Below are 16,211 nucleotides of genomic sequence, written 5' to 3' on the forward strand. Positions count from 1 at the left end.
TTGCAGTGGTTTCACTCCTATTTTGATGGGCAGCTCCAGAGCGTAGTGCTTGGGAACATTGCATGGCCCTGTGGTCTCTCCAATATGGGGTTCTGCAAGGGTTGGTTTTGTCTCTTGTAGAACCATTGCATGTGATCCTTCAGAGTTTTGGAATGCACGATGACATGCACCCTATTTCACCTATTCACCTTCGACAGGTGAGGCTGTGTATGCGCTAGTTTGGTGTCCAGCTGTGACAATGGACTGGACAAGGGCTAATAAACTGAAACTCAATCCAGACAACATTAACATGCTGTTAGTGGGTGGGACTTCCAACCAGATGGAGGATTCTCAACCTGTTCTGGAGGGGTTACATTTCCCTCTGACTGTTATGTTCATCACTTGGGGGCTCTGCTACAGCCATCTTGTTACTTGAGGCTCAGGTCACCTGAGTGTCACAGAATGCCTTCTTTCTGCTTTTTTCCTTTTCTTTTTCAGACTTTCCCATCTCTGGTCACTATGATATTGCATATAAGACTAAGTTGTGTGAGAGGCCACTCTGGGGGTTGGCAGCTATAGGCTGGGTGTATCTTGATACTCTCGGCTATATGAGCATTTTAGTGTTGGGATTTTAGGCCACTGCTCCTGTACCCTGCCTGGGGATGCATAGAGCTCTCCAGTCGAGCACAGAAATTGACAGTGAACCATTCGAAAAGTGTGTTGTGTGTGAGGTCTTCTGATTTTATGTCCATAACAAAGGAGAAGTAGCTATCCTCTGATGTGAAATGTAAATAAAACCCAAGTAAATAGTTGTCTAATGTCATTGTGCCGTTACATTAATTAAGTCAAAGATTTCTAGTCTCTTTGAAATGGTTAGTAACTGAAGTTGAAAGATGATCATTCCTTATCATAAGGTTAAAAACTGCCTTTGTATACATTGGATTTTCTCAACACAAAATGGCATTTGGGGATTGATCCTTGCTTGTAATGTGTATTTCAACTAACACATCACCAAGTTTATTTTTCTTCCTTTCTTTGTGGTGAATTTTATTATGCTACTCAGGAAACATGGGAAAGCCAGGAGCCGTTGGAGACGCCTGATGTCTGCTGTGGGCAGAGGCCATCGCAGGTCCAGGATTCTTTCACAACCAGCTCCAGGACCCTCCTCATCAGGACTGGACCGTTTGCAGGAGAAACCCAGTAGATGCAGGACAGTCGTACCATGCCTGGAGCATTGTAAGGAAGAATACGACAAAGTCTCTAACCTGTATCAGAACAACAGGATACGGACGACAAAGTACAGGTTATGGAACTTTATACCAAAGAATTTGTTTCAGCAATTTCACAGGTAAAAGCATGCAATTGTGAAAATAAGAAGAAGCGTTACAACTTCCACAATGATCGCCATGTCAGTGTGTTGTAGCAGACTCACCAGAGAGAGATTTAAACTGCCTGGCTACTAGGTGGCAGACCACCACTGGTGGACCACCCCAGTAGAGGTGTCCCCAAAGGCAGCGCCACCAAAGGTGGCACGCCCCTTTTGTTTGCCCCTTCAGGGATGCCACAAGAGCGAGGGTGCCTCACATTTTCTCTCTCTTTCTCGGGCTGTTCACTTTCTGCTTGTTTATTGATCACCTGGTTTGTGATCAGTGGGGTTTCCCTGAGTGAGAGCAGGGATCTCTTCACAATAGCTATAGTTATGTCTTATTGCTTATACCCTGAGTGAGAGGCAGAGGTTAGGGGCTTCATGTGTGAGAGCTGCTTCGTCTGACCAGGGTAGGAGCCTGTGGTAGTTGAAGTAAGAGTATTTCTTGGGTGAGAGCCATGGGGAGAAGTGTGGACACACTCCAGGTGGTCAATGGAATGAGCAGGTACTAATGGAAGGAGACTGAACGGCTAGGAAAAAGCACTTTATTCTCTTTGTTGCTTGGATGGTTGCAGGCCTGGTGTCTTGAATGTGACCAGTGGCTGGTTAACCACAAGCTACAACTTCTGACTGTGTTAGTTTGGGTGGGGGGTTATTGTTCTATGAGTGGGGTGTATGTTTGAGGGTATGTTTGAATGCTGAGTGGATGCTGAGAGTGTGTAGGTGGTCTTGGTGTGGTAGGGATGTGCTTGGGAAACCCTGACACAAGTACACATGGAGGGGGTTCCACTAGTCCAGTGATTTGGGGCAGAAGGAGATATGGTAGGAGGAGGGGTTTGGGACATCAACGCAGGTATCTATTCACTGTTCCTCTTCTAACCCCTTCCTCCAGCTCTCATGTACCTGGTGGGGTTGATCTGACTCAGCTCTGCCCACATGGGTACCCAGTGCAGCACCAACATAAATTGGAGGGCTGGGTGAGAGGAGTCACCGTGATTTATAGAACCTCCATTTCTATCACCAGGAAACCATTCCACTTTGGAGCAGGCCTTGAGGGGTTGTACCTGGTGTTGGGCCATTGAGGCAGATTGGGGATGCTGCTGGTGTACCACCGTCCCTGCTGCCCACCATCCTCCGAGACCGAGCTGGCAGAGGTGGTCTTAAGTGTGGTGTTGGAGGAACCCAAGACAGAGGTTCTGGGTAATTTCAACTTCCATGATGAGGAGTCTCTAGGGCTCCAGCTTGGGACTTTGTGGCCTCCATGACAATCATGGTGCTGTCTCAGTTTGTTGTCAGCCCAACACATGAAGCAGGGCATACTCTTGATCTGGTGTTTTCTCCAAGTTGTGAGATGGGCAGTCTGAAGATTGGGTCCCCCAGGAAACCTCATTGTCATGGTGAGACCATGCAGGGGGTGGAAGACACGTTCAGATGATCCGCTCCAGGAGACTAATGGACAGGGCTGGTGCCAGACTACTTTGCGCCCTAGGCAAGGCAATCTACTTGCACCCCCTACCCAAAAATTGGGGTTCCGCAGGGCACCATCTTGTCCTCAGTGCTATTTAACATTTCTATGAAGCCACTGGGAGTGGTCATTAGGGGATTTGGAGCCAAATGCCACCAGTATGCTGATGACATGCAGCTCTGTCTCCCTGTGACATATGAATAAGGCGAGGCTGTGCAAATCCTGGACCAGTGCCTAGACTCAGGAATGGGCTGGATGAGGGCCAATAAACTGATTCCTGGCAAGATGGAAGCCCTGTGGGTGAGTGGATCCCAACTCTGGGAGATAGGCTCATGGCCTATTCTGGATGGGCTTGCACTCCCTCTGAAAGATCGGGTTTGTAATTTGGAAGTACTCTTAGATCTATCTCTGTTGCTGGGGTCCCAAGTGGCCGTGGCAGCTCGGAGTGCCTTTTACCAGCTTCCCTTGGTTTGCCTGCTACAGCCTTTCCTGGACAGGGGTAGGTTGGCCATGGTGGTACAGGCATTAGTAGTCTCAAGGCTGGATTACTGCAAGGTGCTCTATGTGGGGCTGCCCTGAAAGCTGCTCCAGAAGATGGAGCTAGTGCAGAATGCAGCCGTTCAGCTGTTGTTGGGAGTTGCCCCCTTTTCATCATATGATTCCTTTGCTGAGGGAACTGCTCTGGCTGCCTATTCACTACTGGGCCAGGTTTAAGGTTCTAGTACAAGTGTACAAAGCCCTAAATAACTTGAGACCAGGATACCTGAAAGAGCGCCTTCTCCCTTACCAACCTGCTCGGTCACTGAGGTCATCCGAGGGCCTGCTCCTGGTGGTTCCACATGGACCTATGGTCCAGTAAGAATCCACCAGGAGAAGAGCCTTCAGTGTGGTGGCCCCCATCCTATGCAATTCCCTGCTTTTGGAGGTCAGGCAGGTGCCAACCTTGGATTCCTTCCAGCACCTCCTGAAAATGTTGTTTCTCTGAATGACCCTCTGTGGGTTTTATTGCCATTTTTTTTTAAAAAAAAGTGCAATGTGTTTTTATTCTGGTTTTATTCGTTTGTTCTATTTGTTCACCTCTCTAAAATCCTTGGATGGTGAGTGGTATATAAATATTGTAAATAAAATAAATAAATAAAATCCAGCTGTAGAAATGGTTGTTACCTGCAGTGGCTGAGACTTGTATCCTCTGTGTGTTTTTGCTTTGTTTCAGAGCTGCCAATTTATATTTCTTATTTATCGTTCTGCTAAACTGGGTTCCAGCGGTGGAAGCCTTTAAAAAAGAAATCACAATGATCCCTCTTGTTGTGGTTCTCTCCATTATTGCAATCAAAGATGCCCTGGAGGATTGCACAAAATACAAATTAGATAGAAAGATAAACAACTTAGTAACCCAAGTCTACTGTAGGTAAGTAAATCAGATGCAATCTTACTGTTGCCTTTAACAATACAATAATGATGTCTCTTCACTTTTTCATGAGACTAATAGTACTTGCAATCCACTAATCTGTTTCTGACAATGGCCAAATCTCTGTCAAATCTTTCTTACCAGTGTTTGAATGTGAGGTCACATGTTTACTGGAGCTGAATGTTTAGATTTATTCCAATCAGGCTTCCAGCTCAGTTTTGGAATTGAAATTGATTGGGTCATCCTATGGATGACCTGCGTCAGGAGACGAGTAAGAGGATTGAATACTGGTTGATTTTCCTGAACCGCTTAGTGGCTTCCCATACCATTGATCAGGGGTAAGCAAACTGGTACCCTCCACTTGTTTGGACTACAGTTTACATCCGCATTGGCCATGCTGGCTGTCTCTTCAGGTTCACTGTCACTATTTCTTAGTTCCATTTCTCTCAGAGACATATATCTATTTCAGTGATATATATGTATTCTCTCGCACATCTCTGAAACTGCCACACTTGCCTATTACTGTATTTGCAATTGGCTTACATACATTATTCACAAAATTATCTGGGAAATTATCTGGAGAAAATAAAACACTAGAAAATGTTCCAAATGTGCCACAATTGAACTTTATTGAAAAAATAGTTCTGGATCTGAGGAAGACTGCTCAGGCAACTCTCCCCCCAACCATGGAAAAAGTCCCTGGCCCTGCTGGACACCTGATTTGTCTCCTCTCTGGTAAAGGAACCATCATGACTCCTGCATGACTAGCTTCACCTGCTGAAATCCCCCTCCCCATCTTTTAAAGAGGCACGAGCTCTGTCCTCTCTTGCCTATGGCTGTCCTAGTTGAGGCTCTTACTGCGAGATCTCAGTTGCCCTCCCAGTGCACCATAGCCGATGGCTGTGTGTTGGCCATCACATTTGAAGAGGGACCTATAGGCATTGAATCCCGTGCAGGTAGATCCTATCTGACCAGTACATCTGCATGGAGGACAGGGAGTGTGATAATGCAGGTTGGAATTGCATATACTGCACTGTGCACATGGGGCATCAAGTCAAGGTATGCCTGAGGAGAGTCTTGGGTGAACAGCCCTGCTCCCTAAAGACACACAGAGCCAGTTTGCACATAACAAGATGCCACCATGGGTGAACCTCCCTGCAAGATTTCTCACTGTAGCACCAGCCGCCATTCCAAGAATTCAAGCTGCGGAGGAGCTGCACTGCTGCTTGTCACTGGGTAGGTTGCTGGGGTTGTTAACAAGCCACACACAACCCTAAAACACCACGGGATCTGGGTGGCTTGTTAACCACCATGATTACCCACCCTCACCAGGTTTACATGTAATGATCAGCTACAGCACGCCACCCCCATGGCTTGAACTTTTGAAATGGGAGACGGCAAGCCCTACGAGGAAATCCACCCACAGTGGCTTGCTGTTATGTGCAAGTCTCTGCCCAGTCAGAGCCTCATCGAAACAGAGCATTTTTGTGTGCAAGGAAGATATAAACCTGCATGCTTCTTGACTTCATTTAAAAAATAATAATTAAAAAATGGGAAAATTGAATTTTTCATATCCTGGAATGGATTAACCATGACCCTATTTTATAACTTGTTTTGGGGTTTTCTTTGGTATTTTTAAAATGTTAAAGAAATAATAATAATAATAATAATAATAATAATAATAATAATAATAGATAACAGTGTAACAACAGATTCATGTTGAAAATGTAATCAGTTCGAAGAAACAATAGATTATGTAACAGGAGGATGTAAAATACTGGCAGCAATGGACTATACAGGCAGGCACAATACAGCTGCAAAAGTCATTTGCCAACAACTGCCCTTCAAATTCAACCTCATTGAACTACCTACACCGTAGTATACATACTTGCCTGAAACAATCTTGGAAAACGCAGATCATAAAATATAGTGGGACAGAACAATTCATAACGACAAGACAATACCTTGCAACCGACCAAACAGAACACTTATAGACAAAAAAGAAAACACATTTACCTCATTGATATAGCAATATCTAATGATAAAAATGTTGTAGAACAGGAAGAGGAAAAGAGAGAAAAATATACACCACTGGCCATGAAACTTGAAGAACTATGGCAACAGGAAAAGGTTACAATTATTCCATTAGATACATCAGTCACCGGCATCACATCACTTTTTTTTTTAACAGAAAACCTTCAGAAATTGGGCCTACCAAAAAAATCCAGGGATAAAATCCTTAATCGTCAGAGCATGACTCGGCAAAGTCCATCATGTCCATCTAGAAAAAACACCACGAGTGTTTTTAATGCTGTAATTGTTTTATAATTATAGAGTTTCCCTTTTTATTCTTCATTTTTAAAGTCAGAGTTGATTCCCCCGATGCCCTATTTTTCAGGAAAGCAAAGCAATACAAAGCCAAGTTCTGGAAAGATGTTCATGTTGGTGATATTATCCGTCTGTCTTGTAATGAGGAGATTCCAGCCGATATGGTGCTGATATATTCTAGCGATGGAGACGGCATCTGCCACCTGGAGACATCAAGCCTTGATGGGGAGACCAATCTCAAAGAGAGGCAGGTGGTCAAAGGATATGCAGAGCAGGTAGGCATTGCCTTTGTTCTGAGAGCTGCAAGACATGTGGGGACATAACCCACGTTCGGCTTGTGATGTCAGGAAACGTTCTAGAGAAGTCAGTTGTTCTTGAAAGCAACAGGGCCATTTGTGCCTCATTTGGGACTTGGATCTACACTACTGCTTTAAAGCACTTTATAACAGTTTTGACAATGGTATATGGTGTGTATCCTGGGCCCCAACAGTGGTCAAAACAGTTATAAAGCGCTTTAAAGCAGTAGTGTGTTGTTCAATTTCATTCCAGGATACCTCCTTACAAATTGGTTTTTGGTTGGTGGTGTCAGGTATAGGTACAAGGCTGGCCTTGTACCTAGTGGGTAGATTTATTGGGAAAGGGTTTGAGAATGTCCAGCTGTCTCTGCAAGCTTATCTCTGTAAGAAGTTCCCATGGGAGTAGTTGTTCACACTCCCCGCTCTCGGCCTTGAAGCTGCTGGGTCTCTGGGAACTTCAGAGAGTTTTGGAAAAGGTGGGGACAGTTACCCACAAGAGAATTCGTTACTTCTTGAAACTGCTGCATGTCATGTATGAACATCCTTCTTTCCTCCTTCTCCTCCCCCATGTGCATATAGGCTATTGAACTTAATCCGGAAACCTTCTCAGGCAAAATAGAATGTGAGCCCCCTAACAATGATCTCAACTCCTTCCGGGGCTTTCTGTAAGTACCTTGGGATAAGTTCTTACCCTGTCAATTGTGTCCTGTTGATAACGGTGTAAGATTTTAAAACAAGGATTAGCAATTCCCAGCCCCAGGCCCCAATCCTAGTAAATCTGAGCACTCAGGCTGTTGAGTGATAGATCCCAAAGTCCTATGGTTCAAGAGTCACATGAGGATCCCAGTGGGCTCCTGCCCTTTGTCACTTGCCATATATGTGGTAAAGACATGTCCTTGGTGCCTCCTTCTGCTTCTCTTCTGGCTATAGGGTTGGTGCTGGTGTGGGCCTCAGGGGGGCTATATATGGGATACTAGGGTGACCATATGAAAAGGAGGACAGGGTGCCTGTATCTTTAACAGTTGCATAGAAAAGGGAATTTCAGCAGGTGTCATTTGTATATATGGAGAACCTGGTGAAATTCCCTCTTCATCACAGCAGTTAAAGCTGCAGGAGCTATACTAGAGTGACCAGATTTAAAAGAGGGCAGGGCACCTGCACTTTCTATTGCAGCCTTTCAAAAGCATGTTAACTTCAATAAACCAAACATGTGAATCAACTACCATTCCCGCAAGGGAGGGGTTCAGCCAATTTCCTTTCACTACCTTAAATCTTGATTGAGCTGGACCACGCTGCTCTGCCATGGGACTCCAGAGGTGCCACTTGAAATCCTCCCCCTCTGGCTGCATGCCTCCAACTCCCCTCAAAAGAAACAAACATGGTTTTTTGGGGGCCGCCCCCCCCCCGGAAACTCATATCTTCCCCAGTCTTTGATCAATATTGCTGGATTTCGACCTCACTGCTAGATGGCCCATTGTCTCCCAGCCTGGCAATTTTGGTGTCTTTCCATCTATATTTTGCATGACAGGCCATTGGCCATGTCTTTTCACTCTTTTTTTCCTTCAATTTTCACACTTAAAAAACATTTCTACCATAGCCTATCTAGTAGAAAAGAACTCCCCACAGACTTGTATTTCAAAGGGCAATGCTAATCTCCGTCCCTAAAGCCCTACATGGAGGATAATCCTTCTTCTTTATAACACCATACAATAAACTGTGTTATAGACCACAGCTAGCTAATCCACCAGCAAATTCCCATAGCTATCCACATGCAAAATTTGGGGCAGATCAGACAAGTCGGATCTTAACTATGACCCCAAAATTGACTTTTTGCCCCTAAAAAGTGCAAAATGGTATTCCCAACTATATGTGTCACCCAACTGGGTCACCCACGATGAAACAAAAGGAAGCAGTTCTATTGAAGGTGCCCTCAGCCGAATTTTCTATCCAGTATCAGCACCAGACACACACTAGTCCAAATTTTTAAAGCTGCTCTATGATGCATCATTTCAAAAGTGTACCCACAGGTATTGGAAGTATATGTGAAGTGTTAGCCTAGTGTGGTGTGATAGCATGAGTGAATGACTCTTGAGGATTATCCCAGAGAGATAACAGTCACAGCTGGATTTGTCTTTACAGTGAGAATTCAAATAAGGAGCGAGTGGGACTGAATAAGGAAAACTTGCTGATGCGAGGATGCACTGTCAGAAATACAGAAGCTGTCGTTGGCATTGTGGTGTATGCAGGTCAGTACTGTGGATAGATAGTGCTGGGGGTTGCAGAGCCTGAGAATTCAGGAGACATTGTTTACTTGGACTTCCAAAAGGCTTTTGGCCGATTTCCTCACCAAAGACTCCTGAGCAAACTTAGCAATTATGGAGTAAGAGGAGAGGTCCTGTTATGGTCCGTAAGTAGTTAAAGATCAGAAAGCAGAGAATAAAACTCAACTGTAAATTCTCCCAATAATGACATGTAAATAGTGGGCTTCCACAGGGATCTGTATAGGGACCAGTGCTTTTCAACTTGTTCATCAATCGTCTAGAATTAGGAGTGAGCAGTGAAGTGCCCAAGTTTGACAATGACACCACATTATTTAGAGTAGTTCAAACAAAAAGGGATTGTGATGAGTTCCAAAAGGTTCTCTCCAAACTGGGAGAGTGGGCATCTAACTGGCAAGTGTGGTTCATGGTAAGCAAGTGTAAAGTGATGCACGTTGGGGAACCCCTCCCCCAATGCCAAGTATAGCCTGATGGGATCTGAGCTAGCCATGACTGACCAAGAAAGGCATCTTTGCAATTCAGGTGGCCATTTTAATTGAGCTAGCGTGAAGAGTCCCAGGGACAAATTGCACAAAATCATAATATTTATTATAAATATTTTCTTAAGTGTTTACTGTTCTTAACCTTTGTGGGATATATATTTAAGCCTTTCAATTTCATTAAAAGATGCAATGTCCTTTGTACACCCAAAGGTCATGAAACGAAAGCAATGTTAAACAACTCCGGGTTTCGTTACAAGAGGAGCCAACTAGAGAAGAAGTTGAACCACGATATCATCTGGAGTGTTCTGCTTCTATTTGTGATGTGCCTTATAGTGGCAGTTGGTAAGTTAAGAGTTAACATCCAATCAACAAACTAGGATATTCTCTCTTCCTAAGTTTGTCTGAGACGCTCTGTTTTAGCAACCTTTTGTTCAGGCAACAATCTCTGCTGTTGCAACTTTTTGTTCAGGTATGGACTGAACTGCATCACTGCTTGCACCCAAATGACTAGCCCTGAACTGGGCCTTGCAACATGCCTGACTTTGAGAGTGTCTCTATATTAAGGAAAACCGCATTGTATTCCTGGGGCTTTTGTGCTTCCTGGCTATTTGGGGTGGGTGTTATGGGCTGAATTACATGGGAGGAGAGGGGCAACAAAGGGTTTAAATTGAATACTTCTCATCTGTTCACTTCCATTGTGTTTTTTTGATACAGCGCCATCTAGAGGTGGAAGATTCTGCTGGGTTTTTTTGGCTAATTTTACTATAGTAATTTTCTCACAAATATATTCCCATCCTCCTCTAATGATCCTTGAAATTCCTGGATGATTAATTCTGAAGATCTTTGGCCAAAAGGTCCACATTTTGGCACTCTTTGCCTAACGTAGCATGCCACCATCCTGATTTATTGATCTTCAGAATACCACACAAGCCTTTCCTATTTGCATTCATGCATTGAGTGAAGAAGCAGTTACGTCTTTGATTTTTATATTAATTTCATGTTATTTTATGTCAATATACTACGATTCCTTTTTACAGTGGGTGCTTGCTCTTTATGTATTATAATCTTTCTCTCACTAGTCTCCCTTGTAGTTCTGTTAAAGTAGCTATCAGTCCTCCTTGCTGGTAGTTTTGAAGGCCTTACAGCACAATCCTATCCACGTTAACTCAGAAGTAAGTTTGTCTGAATTCAGTGGAACTTACTTCCAAGTAAGTGTGTATAGGATTGCTGCCTAAATGTCCTCTATTTGAGTTCTGTTTACACAGAGCTCTGTTGCAAAACACCATGTGTTTGGCTAATGTGGTGAACCAATCACTGATTTCCTTTGCCACTGTAGCTCAATGGCAGAGCACATCTTTCATCCTGGAACTGATCTCTGCATCAGAACATCAGAACATGAGAAGTGCCCTGAGGCTGGATCAGACCAAGGGTCCATCTAGTCCAGCACTCTCTTCACACACTGGCCAGCCAGCCATCGGCCAGGGACCAAAAGCAGGACATGGTGCAACTGCACCCTCCCACCCATGTTCCCCAGCAACTGGTGCACACAAGCTTACTGCCTCGAATACTGGAGATAGCACACAATCGTCAGGCATAGTAGCCAATGATAGCCTTCGCCTCCAGGAATTTATCCAACCCCCTTTTAAAGCCATCCAAACTGGTGGCCATCACTACATCTTGTGGTAGTGAGTTCCATCATTTAACTATGTGCTGTGTGAAGTAGTCCTTCCTTTTATTTGTCCTGGATCTCCCACCAATCAGCTTCATGGGATGTCCCCTGGTTCTAGTATTTTGAGAGAGGGAGAAAAATGTCTCCCTATCCACATTCTCCATACCATGCACAATTTTATACGCCTCTATCAGGTCTCCCCTTAGCCTCCTTCTTTGCAAGCAAAACAATCCCAGTTGATGTAACCTTCCCTCATAGGGGAGATGCTCCAGCCCGTTAATCGCTTTAGTTGCCCTTTTTCCAGCTCTATAATATCCTTTTTTTAGGTGTGGTGCCCAGAACTGTACACAGTATCCTAAGCGTGGTTGCAAAATAGATTTGTAGAAAGGCAGTATAATACCAACAGTTTTATTCTCAATTCCTTTTCTTTTTTAGCATCTCTAACTAAAAGGACTGGGTAGCAGCTGATGCGAAACAGCCCTGCTGGAGACCCTGGGGAGTTGTGGCCAGACAGTTGGCAGCAATGGGTTAGATCAGGGGTGGGCAACTGGTGGGCCTCCAGATGTGGTTGGGCCACAACTCCCAAGATCTCCAACCATTGACTATGCTGATGCAAGTTACAGTCCAGCAACATCGGGAGGGCCACAATCTGCCCACCTTTGGGGTAGATGGGCAATATGTTCTCGCCTGGTACAAAGCACCTTCCTATCATCATAAATTCAATAACCTTTTAACCCATGGGTGTTAATGAGATATATTGGTATATATAGCAGTATCAGAATAGTTGTAGTAGCTACCTTAATATTTCTGACATGTATCTCATTCTATTGCTAGTGAATGAATTAAGTGAAAAGGGGCACAATCCTATGTATGTTTGTCTGGCTGGAGCACGCAAGGAGTTGTAGAACTAATTTCTGTCCGAACATGAATAGGATTGCGCTCTAACGCAAGCATTGTCCTGATGATGCAAAACCAGAGACCTTATCTGATTATGTGATACGTTTTTGAAAGTATGACAAGTTAATGGTACAGTACAATCCATGTTTAATCAGCATGTTTAATCAGTAGTAAGTCCTGCTGAATTTTCAGTGATTAATTTTCAAGGAAGTGTGTACAGGTTTACAGCCATAGCTTAGATTACACCTTAGTCTTCAAACAATCCATAAATCCAGGGTACTTTAGAAGTTGTTTGGTACTTTGCTTAGTAGGCTAGTATCATTGCATTAAATTTATTGATTGATTATTTATTTATTGCATTTATACCGCCCAATAGCCAAAGCTCCCTGGGGAGTTCACAAAAGTTAAAGCCATTCAAAAGTATAAAACCATGATGTAAAATACAATATAAAAGCACATCCAGTAAAGATGACAATGCCACTTGTAGTCCTCTTTTGCTAAATGTTTCTGTATTTCCTTTTTAAAGGTCATGGATTTTGGTTAAGCCTCCATTCCGTTCTGCCTCTCTACAGTACTGGAAAACAACTTTCTCCAATCCTATGTTTGTTTGTCTGGCTGGAGCATGCAAGGAATTGTAAAAGTAATTTCTGTCTGAGCATGAATAGGATTGTGCTCTAACACAAGCATCGTCCAGATGATGCAAAACCATATTTGATTGTGTGATACGTTTTTGAAAGTATGACAAGTACAATCCTAAGCATGTTTAATCAGAAGTAATCTTGCTGAGTTTACTGTGATCTATTTCCAAGGAAGTCTATATAGTATTATAGCCAAAGCTTGGATTACAGTTTAGTCTTTAGATGATGAAAGAAAACCCAGGGGTAGTTTAGAAGTTGTTTGGTACTTTACTTAGTAGGCTAGTAACATCGTATTAATCAACAATGCCACTTGTAGTCCTCTTTTGCTAAATATTTCTGTGTTTCCTTTTTAAAGGTCATGGATTTTGGTTAAACAGATATTCAGAGCCGCCTCTCTACCATACCGGAAAACAACTTTCTCCAACCTGGGGAGGATTTTTAATGTTTTGGACAATGATTATTTTATTACAGGTAATTTCACAGCTTGCTCAGCCTATGCTACTTAATGTACATCATTGTAAGACTGGAGTAACCTGGATTTGTGGGAAGTGTTCCAGACCTTTTCTGGTGCAATTGTGAGCAGGATCTGGTCTCATGAACAACCCATACTAAATCCACTTCTGTTTTGCTTTGACAGGTCTTGATCCCAATTTCTCTGTATGTTTCTATTGAATTTGTCAAATTGGGACATATCTATTTTATCCAGAATGATATTGATTTATATGATGAAGCCACAGACACCAGGATTCAATGTGGATCACTAAATATAGCAGAAAATCTCGGGCAGATACAATACATTTTCTCGGATAAGACCGGAACACTCACTGAAAACAAAATGGTTTTTCGGAGGTGCACCATTGCAGGACGTGAACACAGCCATGAGGAGAATGGTAAGCTGAGGCAGAATGATGAATCGTTGCTTTCGTATGGTGGAAATAGATGGACTGTCTAACTAGCAGCCTCATCCTACACCTAAGTAAGAAGAAGCCAGTGGGGCGAACAGTTGTCACCACCTTCTCCATTGCCTGCTGCTCATCTGCTGGGATTGAGGCCCTCTTTTCCTCCGAGAGGTTATTAACTCCACTTGCCCTGTGAGCAGGGGCTTGACTTGATGAAGGGTTTGCCCTGGGGTGGATTCGGAGTGATGGCAGTTCATCTACATAATGCAGGCACCATTGCAAAGCATTCCAGGGGCAAACCCCTGAAGCTCTGCTTTGAAAAAGTTGGTCACTTACCCCGACATTTCTCTCTCAACAAGGTGCAAACGCATGTTTACCTTCTGTCACTTTGCTTCGGAGCTGCTTCGGAGACATGTCTGAGTGGACAGCGAGCCCTGATTGGTCGCCACCTGCCCAGACAGGGGAGAGGGGTGAGCCAGCAAGCTTAATGGCCACTGCCTCTCTCCGCCACAGGGAGAAGCTCCCCCCCCCAAGTTTTAAAAAAGAAACGAAGAGGGATGCCAGGAGGTGCACAGGGCTCCCACGCCTCCTCCAAAGCAGACGAAAACATGCTGTGGCTTCTGCGGGTGTACATGGCACTTTATTGTGTTTTCCATGAAATCCAGAGAAATGCAGACAATTCTGATTAGGATGAAAGAAGAGAGAAGAAATTGAAATCATACACAACACACTTCCATCCACTCAGTAAAAGTTACATAATCATCAAGCGTTTCAGATGGTGCATCCCTCTCTTTCTGTAACTAGTGTGGCGTTTCTGGTCTAAAATCCATTCTCCCCCCTCCCCAAATCATTTTTTGACTGATTATCCCATCACTCCAGTTTCAGTGCTGTTTGGGTATCCGTGTGACTTCAGCTGGCTTCAGTGCGGGCTGCCCATGTATCCCGGTGGTTGTCGCTTCAGAACTGCGATGCTGCAGGGTTTGGGAGAGACCAGCAGTGAAAATCGCACCGTGTAGATGGGCCCTGGGACATCTTAGTTAGGAACCAAGTGATGCCCTCTGGTGGTTGCATTTAGAAATTGGTTAAAATCATTGAAACAAAGTGGGCCAGTGACCTCTCTTGCACTTTCATGCATTGTGATAAGAGAGCTAGTCAACCAGATTCAGTAATAATATTAGGGAATGATTGCCACAATAAGTGGCACAAGCATAAGGGGGCACAAGCAATGAATATGCTCTACAACCACTTTGGAAGACTGCAAAGTTGAACAAATTAGGGCTGTGCTCCACTTCGCTTCAGATCGGAGAAGCGATAGCGAGACCGCCTGATTCACCTCTGACAAAGGCAGAGATGGATTGGGTTGGGGGAGCTGCAGATCGAGACCAAGCGGATCCTTTGCCTCGATCCGGAGCTCCCAAAAAAAGGTAAGTGGGGGCTTACCTGGTGCTGCCACAGTCTGTGTGGCAACGGCAGCTGAGCCAGGTAAGGGGCAGGGGGGAGGGCAGCTTACCTGGTTCCATTGCGGTCCGCCAGCAGCTTCAACTGAGGCCGAGGATTCAAACCGGAAGACCAGGCTGCGGGTGTGGCCTGGTCTTCCTGTTTGAGTCCTCGGCTTCAGTTGAAGCTGCTGCCGGACCGTGACGGAGCCAGGTAAGATGGGAGGAGGGATGGGGCCTTACCTGGCGCTTCTGCCTCTGCAGTGTGTGCGGTGGCGGCAGAGCCAGGTAAGGGGCAGGGGGGAGGGCGGCTGACCTGGCTCCATTGCGGTCCGCCAGCAGCTTCAACTGAGGCCGAGGATTCAAACCGGAAGACGAGGCCTGGTCTTCCGGTTTGAATTCTTGGCCCCAGTTGAAGCTGCTGCTGGACTGTGACGGAGCCAGGTAAGAGGGGAGGAGGGAGGGGGCCTTACCTGGTGCTTCTGCCTCTGCAGTGTGTGCGGTGGCGGCAGAGCCAGGTAAGGGGCAGGGGGGAGGGCGGCTGACCTGGCTCCATTGCGGTCCGCCAGCAGCTTCAACTGAGGCCGAGGATTCAAACCGGAAGACCAGGCTGCGGGTGTGGCCTGGTCTTCCTGTTTGAGTCCTCAGCTTCAGTTGAAGCTGCTGCCAAACCACAACGGAGGCAGGTAAGTTTTGAGGGGGCTGCCGCAGAGCTCTGATTTGGATCTGGAGCTCCGCAGCAGAGCAGAGCGGAGCAAACCATAGGCGGATCGACCCGGGGTGGAGCGGACGTGATCCAGAAGTTGGGGATCTGGATCTGGAGCGGATCTGGGGTGTGTCCGTCCGAGCACAGCCCTAGTACAAATCCTTTCTGCAGAGGATTTACCATGTAGCTCCCATATTCTTCCTTTGTTTTTCTTTAGCTTCTTTTTGGAGTGTGTGCTGGGGGAAGAGCTGCAAACAATACTATACTTCTGGCCTCTTCTTCTGCGTTGCATGCCTCCCCATGGGATTTCCAAGTCCATGCAGCATATTTGTGTATATGGTATTCACTGATAAGCTTAGCCTG

General features: G+C 45.0%; 1 protein-coding gene across 1 annotated transcript in view; it reads left to right on the forward strand.

The window, feature by feature from the left end:
- LOC134404413 (phospholipid-transporting ATPase VD-like) overlaps nucleotides 1-16,211 on the forward strand; it is a 54,068-nt gene that overhangs the window by 18,992 nt on the left and 18,865 nt on the right. Inside the window, exons 4-11 of the mRNA XM_063135099.1 lie at nucleotides 1,043-1,327; nucleotides 4,024-4,218; nucleotides 6,617-6,821; nucleotides 7,422-7,507; nucleotides 8,982-9,088; nucleotides 9,814-9,945; nucleotides 13,163-13,278; nucleotides 13,445-13,697. Coding sequence (XP_062991169.1) covers nucleotides 1,043-1,327; nucleotides 4,024-4,218; nucleotides 6,617-6,821; nucleotides 7,422-7,507; nucleotides 8,982-9,088; nucleotides 9,814-9,945; nucleotides 13,163-13,278; nucleotides 13,445-13,697 — 1,379 coding nt within the window. The remainder of the gene's footprint in view (nucleotides 1-1,042; nucleotides 1,328-4,023; nucleotides 4,219-6,616; nucleotides 6,822-7,421; nucleotides 7,508-8,981; nucleotides 9,089-9,813; nucleotides 9,946-13,162; nucleotides 13,279-13,444; nucleotides 13,698-16,211) is intronic.

Source organism: Elgaria multicarinata, chromosome 10 (assembly GCF_023053635.1).
Source record: "Elgaria multicarinata webbii isolate HBS135686 ecotype San Diego chromosome 10, rElgMul1.1.pri, whole genome shotgun sequence".
NCBI lineage: Eukaryota > Metazoa > Chordata > Lepidosauria > Squamata > Anguidae > Elgaria > Elgaria multicarinata.